Source organism: Anser brachyrhynchus (genome assembly GCF_964034855.1).
Source record: "Anser brachyrhynchus genome assembly, chromosome: 7".
In the NCBI taxonomy this organism is placed as follows: Eukaryota; Metazoa; Chordata; class Aves; order Anseriformes; family Anatidae; genus Anser; species Anser brachyrhynchus.
This window is the reverse complement of record NC_137701.1, coordinates 35,211,561-35,221,880: the sequence shown is the minus strand read 5'-3', so window position 1 is coordinate 35,221,880 and position 10,320 is coordinate 35,211,561. Positions and strand designations below refer to the sequence as shown.

General features: G+C 44.8%; 1 protein-coding gene across 1 annotated transcript; it reads left to right on the top strand.

Annotated features, from left to right (window-relative positions):
• The first annotated feature begins 7,296 nt into the window (after positions 1–7,296).
• Positions 7,297–9,942, top strand: CXCR4 (C-X-C motif chemokine receptor 4). Its single transcript, XM_080600760.1, has 2 exons — positions 7,297–7,432; positions 8,348–9,942. The coding sequence occupies exons 1-2, from the start codon at positions 7,394–7,396 to the stop codon at positions 9,407–9,409; spliced, it is 1,101 nt and encodes a 366-aa protein (XP_080456886.1). The 5' UTR covers positions 7,297–7,393; the 3' UTR covers positions 9,410–9,942.
• The last annotated feature ends 378 nt before the right edge of the window (positions 9,943–10,320 follow it).

The following is a 10,320-nucleotide window of genomic DNA, read 5'->3' as shown; positions in this document are numbered from 1 at the left end:
CAATAATCTGATGAGGCAGTGAAAAACGAGCTGCCCAAAGCTCCAGCAGTAAGTTCCTCTCACCCTCGCAGGGAGGAACGCAGATACTTCACATTAAGACACATGTACAAGCCAAATGCAGTTCTCTTTCTTGTAAAAGATAAGAAAAGACAGGAAGGTATTTCTAATGCCCTATATTTTCTTGGATGCTCATGTTCTCTTTGGCATGCTCCTTAAGGATTCTGCCTCATCTTCACTTCTAGAGGTGATGGCTCAACAGCTACTAATAACAGACTGTAGCTGAATCACCCCCCTGTATAGATCTGATCTGGATCAGGCGCTAGCATGCTATTGTCAGGTTGGTCAGAGCACATGCAGAGGTGTTTTTTTATAAAGGCTTCATTCTGTCCATCATGTGAAATTATGTGGAATGATGCCTGGTTCAGCATCAGGTTTGCCCAGGCAAAGTTGCCTTTCGCCTCACCGCAAAATTAATTTGAACCAGCAAGCTGTAAGTTTAGCAAGTCCAACTGTAAGAGATTAGCTCTTCATATCAGGGGGCTGGAACGCTCTCGATGCAGTAAGAGATATCCCGAAAATTGGATTTACCTCCCCATTAAATCAAAAACAGAGGTTCAACATCCCAGTCAAGCAGATCTCCTGCTTTTATAGAGGTCGGTCATCTAATGGCAGAGAAGAAATCATACTGTGTGACCTCAGTGGTTATTTATAAAGATTAGGCCCCAAATCTTACCTATCAGATGTTCAAAAGAGCATTTCCATCAGTGTCAGAAAAATCCAGGAGTGCCACTACATTTATAGAAATTTTGCTTTCTGCAAAGAGTAAATATCACCAATCAAAACCAGTCAGTTCTATATAATACAGGTGCAGCATCACGCTCATTTCACTGACAGTTAATGATCAGAGAAGGAACGCAGCTGCCATAAAGACTCCTACAGCTGTCAATATCCTTATATTTGACAATAAACACAGCAGGCTGTACTTACTCATGTATGTAAGCAAGGATTGTACACAGAGGGCCTTGACTCTGCAGCACTGAAAATTTGGCAACATTTAGTGGAGATTCTTTGGTTGTTTTAGGAATGTTGAGCCATGTTTTCAACAGACATCAAATTGACAGACAGTCACTGAGTAAATGGGATTGATTTTACTACCAAAGGAGGAAACACTGACTCAGAAACGTAAGCCCAGGCTTACTCCTGCATCTCCTGCTAGAAAAAAAGGCAGCGCCTCAAAGGCTTTCCAGTCATGGCATACGGCAGTCCTGGCTTCAGCAGAACAGAAATGTTTGGAATTCTGGAGTGAATTTTCAGGGCAGTAAGTGAAAAGACAGACCCAAAAGAAAGAACACTGAAAATGCACATCGCTGGATTTGGCTGACCTCCCTGCCTGCTGAAAAGCAGATTCGGTCGCCAGCTTTGAGAGGAAGCACAGACAGGAGCAATCCCTGGCACGCAAATTCAAAACCAAGTATCCAAGCTGAGGCTCAGCACCCATATGCACAGGCTTTCCTTCAACGCTGTTGCAATAAAACCATTTCATTTGTGCGCTTCAGACTGCAAAACTGAGCTAAACAGGAAGAGTTGTTGCTCCTAATTCTGCTTTCAGTGCCACTTTCCAGATACAAAACAACTGGGCAAATGAGCTAAATCAACTATTTCAGAAAACTCAGAAGCTCAGAACGTGTGAAAAATCAATAGCCACTACCATTTCTAAATAAAAAATTAAAAGAAATGCGTGAAAATGATAAAGAAAACATGGTACATAGTAGCATACATCACTATATGCTAAGCACACAGATCCAGAGACACCATTTCAACAAAAGATTGATCCAAAACTGTTGGGATGGAAAAACAATGTCAAAACACTATTTCCATTGTGTACAACAAACAGGTTGAATGTATGCAAACATAAACGGATGTATTTTGATCCAGGTGCCTCTGGTAGCAGGAGTAATACAGGAATTTAGCATGCTCTTAACATGGGTCCACAGAAACAAACACTGTCCTTAATAATCCAAACAACTGCAAGCAAGTTTCTAATGGAATTTTCCAGCATAAAAGAACATCACAAGAAACCCATCTCATAGCTAAACAGAAATGTATCTGAATGCTGGCAAAGCCCAAATCCTAGCTGGTTATAGTAAAGAAATGACTTAGGATAGTTACTTTGTTTTCATAATTCTGATCCGAGCACAATTCTGGAAAAAATCACTTTAACGTGACTCCAGAAGTGCTCTGCTCCAGCGTCATCAAACATAAAACCTTCAGCTTCAGTGATATGTAAATGAAGACATGTTTGTAAAAAGGATTAACAAAGTTGTTCAAAGCATCTTTTTAGTCTTCTCTGCTTCCAAACAAACAATAAACTATCCCCATGCAGTGAGATTTGCTAACCCATAAACACCGCCAAATGGAGGAAGAAGATCAGAACTTTAATGAGTTTGGTCCCCTTTGAATTTTAGCCGATCAGTGTCACCAATAATTTTGACAGGCTCTAAAATAAGCACTTTCTGTCTTCAAAGTGCCTCGCAAACATGACCAATTAATCCCTGCAACTCTCCTCTGAGGTAGGTAAGTAGGTATTGTTATCCCCATTTTACAGTTGGGTGAGCACAGTCAGAAGGGTTAAGTGATTTGCCGGAGGCCGGTGATGGAGGTGGGATTAAAACAGAGGAGTTACTATCATTCGTTTTAGAGGACAGCACTTTTTTTTCGCTTCTGCTGCGAGTTTTCTGTGCTGACTTTAGACATCTTGGCCTTGTGGCTATACTTAAAAGAAACAAAATAAATGCTTCTTGTTAAAAGCAAGGAACCATAAAGAAATCTGTCTTTTATACCAGTGTACATAACACTTCCGTCACCTTTTACTGACGTAAGGCTTTTTGTTTAATTTCGTTCCAATATTCAAGCATCATTCCCTCCACACAAGGTTTCTCCTGCGTACAGTGTAACATGCTACCAATCCAGTATGTCCTGGTTCCAATTTTGTGCTCTGAAATGAGCGGCACGCTGCCCAGCGGCCGGGCAGACGTCTTCCCTCCAGGAGCAGGGGAGCAGTCGGAGGGCTTTTCTGCTCCGAGGCCCTGGCAGGGCGAGAAGAAACGGAGACGGGAGCTCGGAGAAGCACGAGCCATTAGCTGAAACCCAACCCCGACAAACCGTCTGCAGCCATTCTAACGGGAGGAAGATTGATTCCTTTCCCACTCCAGCAGAAGGATCAGATGGAAGGAGCAGTGGATATCCCTTTCCTCTGTATGTATACAACTTCAGGCCACTCGAAGACCCATTTGTCAAGAAGTCAATCTGGTGTATGGCAATAAACATCTGAGGTTTGTAAGGAAAGCGCTTTTCATCTAGTGGCCAGCGAGTCCACAATATCAGTTCCCTGGAGTAGTTTTAGATGAGAACAACCCACTACTCAAAGCTAACGTCTCACGAATCCTGAGCACATTTTCTGTTATTCTTTCAAAAGATACTTCCCCTCGCTCTGAGAAGCCCTGCAGTACAGGGGTTGACATGTACAGGGAAAAACAGGGAATGATTGAAAGTTATTCACTCCCTACTACATACTGCAGTAATTTCAGCCGTGCTGCTGAGTTTGTATTTTTAAGACACAGTCATTTATGTATCTTGAAAGGATAGCTCCATTAATCCTCAAAAGTAAAGAACAGCTTATTAATATATCACCGTAATTATTACACTATGGTGGCATTTCAGTTTTACATAAATCAGGGATCCTATCTCCTTTGTGTTAGGTGTCACCAAAAGACAATGTTGTCATCAACCTTTTATTAGCTGCAAGTTTGTTTTGCTAAAGACACTTGTGAAGACTTCAAGTAAGTCATTTAACATAGTCAAACAAAATGCCATTTATTTTTCTGCTTCTATGGATACTGGATCTAAAGGGTATTTTTCCCTCTGGAAAGGCTTTTTACAAATTTTTTTGCTCATGCACGAGCAGCACTTCATGTTTCTTTTTAGAAGACAAAAAAATAGGTTAATGATTCACAACTTGGGGAATTGTTTTGTTAGCTTAATAGTGTAAGAACATGTAAAATTTTGCATCTCAGGGGGCACACTTTTGGAAACAAAATGCATATTACATGGGTTAGGAAGTGTCTGATTTTCACAGTAATTCATGGACTAGAAAAACATGTAATGCAAAACAAGCTTGAAAATTGCTATTTGCTAACTGCATCTTAAGAAGATTTGTAGCTAACTCTCTGAATTACATGCTCTGCAGAAACGGCCCCCTTCTTTTATCACTTTGGGAATCATTAACTTGCCCTCGATGGTCCTCCAAGCAACAAAGGAAGTTTTCACATGGATTTTCTGATAGGAGAAACAAAAGGGGTTGTAGATAACAAACTAGCAGTGTGACTGCTAGCTTCAGAGGACCTTCATCCCAACACGTTTCAGCGACGTCTCGTCAGATAGGGTATCAGTCCCCGAATTTACCACCACTCAGCACTATACGCTTCAGGGCCAATCCATGGAACTAGATTATTCATCATTTCCGAATTTCTTACATTATCTGTGGACACAAATAACTGTCTGGGTCACTGCCTCCTATCCTGGTAATTAATGAAATCAATTTCCAGGTAATATCCTTTTCTGTTGCAGGCCTAGCTGCATGGCAAAACCAAGGTGCAATGATAACACTTGGCTACTTGCACTGTAACTACACCTTTAGTACCGCGGATACCTCACGCATTAATGCAACCCATGCTATCCCCCCCCAATAAACAGCCAAACAGCCCTCAGACTTGTCAAATCGCTCTAGAGTTCATGCACCATTGTGTTTTTTTTTTGTTTTTTCTCGTCCTCAACCATTGAACACAAACCATCTGCACTACGGGCATGTTTTAATGCCCTGCACTGCATACCCAGAGAAGGAGCGGTGCTGGATCTTCTGTGCCCCTCCCAGATGAGAATACATTCTCCATAACAATGCATCGGCCACCACAGGAACTTCCGCCAAGGTGGAATATATTTTTCCATGTCCCGATCCATTTTTTTAACACCTGTTCAACACGACTATACCTGAAAAGCTGGTTCACATGTTTGCAAGTTCAGTAGGCTGGAGAGCCTTCCGAGAAGCACACCTTTGCTGCAAACTGCGCAGCAATTCCTGGTGCCGTCAGCTGGGTATCCTCCATACATGAAAAAGTGAAAGATGATTATACAGATGTGATCCTACTCATCCCTATATGAAAATCCCTCATCTCATTATACTGCTCATTTGTCTGCCTGGTCATGGAACTGCAGATTACTCAGGGCATGTATTTTCCCATTTGTACAAAGTAGTGAATGCGTCACAGGTTCTACAGAAAATAATGAGAAAATGGCAATACTTATAATTTTGTCATACTTTTTTTTTTTTCCCCCAAAGGAGTTCAGAAGGGTAGAAATATCATAAAGTAAGGCTAGGTCTAGTATCTTAAAATGGGGATTCAGTAGAAGAGTTTTTATTTCTATAGAGTTCTGGTATGGTGCCTCTCTCACATTTTTCCAGGCGTAAACTCAAAGTAGATATTGAGTTTTCTGAAGACCGTTCATTCCTGAGTTGTAATCAAATAAAGTTTGCCTTTAAAGCAAGTTACATGTGATATTCCAGAGCTTCTATCAAAATATGAATGTCTATCAAATTATGATGCAGTTAAAGTACATAATGACATTAAGGGCCATACCTTACGCACCGTATTTTTAACAAAAAGAAATATAACCAGCGGCCTTCCAGTACCTAAAGGGCGGCTACAAGAATGCAGGTGAGTGACTTTTATCAGGGATTGTACTGATAGGACAAGGGGAAATGGCTTTAAACAAAAAAGGGTACATTTAGATTAGATATTAGGAAGAAATCCTTCACTACGAGGGTGGTGAGGCCCTGGAAGAGGATGCCCAGAGGAGCTGTGGATGCTCCATCCCTGGAAGCATTTAAGGCCAGGCTGGATGGGGTTTGGGCAACTTGGGCTGGTGGGAGGTGTCCCTGCCCATGGCAGGGGGGTTGATTTGGATGGGCTTTAAGGCCCCTTCCAACCCAAACCGTTCTGTGATTCCATGATTCTATACTAGTCATAAACATGAGTACATAAGAAGTTCTAGAGTTATTAGGGGAATAGTTGTAGAGTAACTCTTGTCAAATACCTGCAAATAATCTTTATATCTAGAACTGGTAGCTAACTCAGGCCATGTTAACTGGCAAGAGGAGGATTTAAGAATAAAGCTTTTGACAGATTTTCACTTTATTCATCCCTTGAGACTGCCAGTGTAATCTGAGCATATTGTTATTACATAAAGAATGCCCTTTTCCCCTCTTCTTCTCTTCTTTCCAAATTCCAACTGTAAAGAGTAAATCCATATAACTGAATCAATTATTCCCAATATAATTACTCACTATGATGTGAGTTGTGAAATCATGGGAAAAAAAGAAAAGTACTCTCATCAAAACCAGTGAAAACATTTCTGCAAATTAGTTTACCTGCGTGAGTATCAACAGCACTGAGTCCCTAGAGATACCTGTAAAGGGAATTCATGATTCTCTTTTATTTTTATTCGGGCTAGTTTTCCCTTGCAAACCTGTTTTATGACTGCTATTTTTATCCTATATCCACAATTTTAGTTTTTTCTCTTTTGTTTTAGACCATCCAAGTACTGGAAACAGCTCACATTAAAAAAGGTGATTTCCTCGCCCTGAGGCTGGAGAGAAAAACGAGCAGTTCCTGATACGAGTGGGCAAATAAAGAAAAATAAAGAAACTGGTGTTCACTATTTTTAGATGACGAGACACTAAGCATGCAAATCCACGATGTGAGATGAAGTTGGCGGCTCGTTTTATTCTCTTCCCATTTCCTATTGTTCCACTTCACCCTATTGTCTCCTGACCGCTCACACCGCCCGCAGCGCCCCGCAGCTTTTGCCCCCCCCGAGCCCCGAGATGCTCGGCACCTGCAGCTCCTCCCCGGCCTCCCGACCCCAACCCCGGGATGCGAGGGGCTGCGGGGGGACCCTCGGAGCTGGGACCGTGCCCTCACCCCCTGCCCCTCTCTGCCAGCAGGGACGGCAGCAGCCAGCCCCTCGTCACCAGGGCACTCGGGGACCGCTCTTTCCTCCTCCTCCTCCTCCTCCTCCTCGTCCTCCTCCCTCAGCGGCCTCACCCCGGCTGCCCGGGACCCCCGGGGGGACTCTCCCCGCGGCGGACAGACCCCCCCGGAGGGCTCAGCGCCCCGCCAGCCGCCACCATGCGGACAAAGGGCGGCCCGAGGCCGGGCCCCGGTGCCACCCGTCGGGGAGGAGCCAGGCGGGGGCTGCCCCCGGGGCGGGGGGGGGGCGGCGGGGAACTGATAAAGGGCCTCGTCCCGCCGGGGCGGCTGCCAGAGGAGAGCTCGGCATGGCTCGGAGCATGGACACCAGCCTCGACAGCCTGGATGTAAGTGACGGGGGGCATCGCCCAGCGGGACGGGGGGTGCTCTCTCCCCGCTTCGCGCTCTGCGGGACCAAGGGGGCGACGCGAAGCCGGGGAGGGTCGGCCCCGCTGTCCGCGGTGCCCTGGGGCTCCGTGAGGGGTCCCGGCATCTTCCCTGAGGGCTCCGGCTTCGGGTGGTGCCCCCTTAGCGCTGGGTGCCCCCGGGCTTCGCCGCCTGCCGCCCCCCGACGGGGCTGTGAGGGGCCGGGTGGCAGCCGCCCCGCCGCCCCTCAGCCGCCCCTCCGCGCCGTGCCCCGAGCCGTTGGTGGTTTCCGGGCGCGCTTTTCGTGCCCTCGCCAGAATTTCGCTTCCTTTTTCCACCGCTCGCCTCAGGCCGGCCGCCCCCCGCGGCGCGGCGCCCGGGGGGAGCCCCTCCCGTCCCTGCGCGCCCCCCGCGGGCAGCCCCGGCTGCCGCTTGTCCCCTGTGCACCGCCACCCCGGTACCCGCTCCGCTCCTCCTCCGCCCCGTCCCCTTGGCGGGGCTCAGGGGGACCGTCCCGGTGTAACTGCGTTGCGGCTGCTCGCTCCCGTTGGCGGTAGGCGTGCAGTTAGCGCTGAGGTGTCCTGAGGGGAGGCTGGCTCACAGGCGGCCCTTAGCGAGCCCTGTCCCTTCCATCCCGTCCTCAGTTACAGGATCCTACCCCTCAGAGAAGGACAAAGCAAGTTTTTTCTTGACTAGCTCCTATTTGCTGAACGCTTTATATACATCGTACATATATATACATTAGGTATATAAATAGCATTTATGTGGTTTTCAAAAAGTTTGCCTCTTTGTGGTGATAGAGACTGCTTAGTGTCCTAACAAGTCATATAGCCTGTTACATAGAGTGAGCCTTCCTAAAAGTGCTAACATCTAATTTTATTTTACTTTTTTTTCAGCTGTCCTCCGGGTTAATCATTGAATTTTCTGATAATGGCACGGATGAGATTGGCTCAGGTGACTACGGAGACTATGGAGAGCCATGCTTCCAGCATGAAAACGCTGATTTCAACCGGATCTTCTTGCCGACTATCTACTCCATCATCTTCCTAACGGGAATAATCGGGAATGGATTGGTTATTGTTGTTATGGGCTACCAGAAGAAGCAGAGAAGCATGACTGATAAATACAGGCTGCACCTCTCTGTGGCTGACCTCCTTTTCGTCATCACCTTGCCGTTCTGGTCTGTGGATGCGGCGATAAGCTGGTACTTTGGGAATGTTCTGTGTAAGGCAGTTCACGTCATTTACACAGTCAACCTCTATAGCAGTGTCTTGATTTTGGCCTTTATAAGTTTAGATCGTTACCTGGCAATAGTCCATGCCACCAACAGCCAGCGCCCACGAAAGCTGTTGGCTGAGAAGGTGGTGTATGTAGGCGTGTGGTTACCCGCTGTGCTTTTGACAGTGCCTGATATAATTTTTGCCAGTACTAGTGAAGTAGAAGGAAAGTATCTATGTGATCGCATGTACCCTCATGAAAACTGGCTGATTTCGTTCAGATTTCAGCATATCTTGGTAGGACTTGTCTTGCCTGGTCTGATAATCCTGACGTGCTACTGTATTATCATATCTAAGCTGTCACATTCAAAAGGCCACCAGAAGCGCAAAGCCTTGAAGACAACAGTCATCCTCATCCTCGCCTTCTTTGCCTGCTGGCTGCCGTATTACATTGGCATCAGCATAGATACATTCATCTTGCTTGGAGTCATCAGACATCGCTGCAGCTTGGAGACGATCGTGCATAAATGGATCTCCATCACAGAAGCCCTAGCATTCTTCCATTGCTGCCTGAATCCAATTCTCTATGCCTTCCTGGGTGCCAAATTCAAGACATCAGCACAAAACGCCTTGACATCAGTTAGCAGAGGATCAAGCCTCAAGATTCTGTCAAAAAGCAAACGTGGGGGACATTCTTCTGTTTCTACAGAGTCGGAGTCTTCAAGTTTCCATTCCAGCTAACACTGCCCCTTGCCATCATTTTATAAAGAGACACTTTAAAAGTTGCTCAAGAATGAGACTGACCATAATGTACAGATTTATTTACAGTTGGATTTTTTTATTGTTTCTTTTAGTCTCTGTGGAGTTTAATTGACTTATTTATATAAAACTTTCGTATTGATGATAAACTGTCTAGGCAGGTCCTGTGGACAAGTGGTTAGTTCACAAAAGTTTTAGTGCTTGTTTGTATAGATATGTGAACTAACCACTTCTGGGTTGTAGCAAGTGGCTGTTAAAAGTTTAGAAAATATTTCTCTGTTGTTTATATGTAAATGTTTTCAGTGTTGCTGTTAAATTCTTAAAAAAAGAAAACTTTTGCTGGAGATTTTTACCTTACTACAAGATGTTTGGTTTACAATAGCTTAACTCTGCTGTAGAAATGGCACTTATAACCAAAGCCGCCTCTGTTACATGCTAGGTTTTTTTCCCCATTCTCAGTAGCTGATGGTTTGCAAACTTTTCTGTTCAAGGTAAATAAAAGTATATGACAAAAAGTTATTTTGAGTGGTATTTTTATTTCAGGTTAAATGTTTTTCTCAATGCTTTTAAGTACAATACTCACTGCACAATAATTTTGAAAACTGCATGGCTCTTAGATGAATAGGGGGAAAACGAGTTTCAGTACATACTAATTGTTCAGTTGACACCTGTGAGTTGTAGATCGTTTGTTGTTTTTTTTTTAACCAGAATGCATTTACTCCAGTTAACGTTTTCTTTAGAACGACTTAAACTATCACTTGAAACAAAGAGATTTTTGAGAGCAAAACATCCACAAATGAAAAGCCATCTAGTCAAGCACTTGCTAAGCTCTACAGCCTCTGAAGTGTCAAACCAAGAGTACTGCATGTGACTAACCTTCACACCATGCATAT

What these genes read in the sequence shown, in the direction of transcription:
- CXCR4 (XM_080600760.1), top strand. Translation starts at nt 7,394, where the DNA reads ATGGCTCGGAGCATGGACACCAGCCTCGACAGCCTGGAT. An exon ending in CCAGCCTCGACAGCCTGGAT is followed by an intron (nt 7,433 to 8,347) that starts GTAAGTGACGGG and finishes CTTTTTTTTCAG; the next exon opens with CTGTCCTCCGGGTTAATCAT.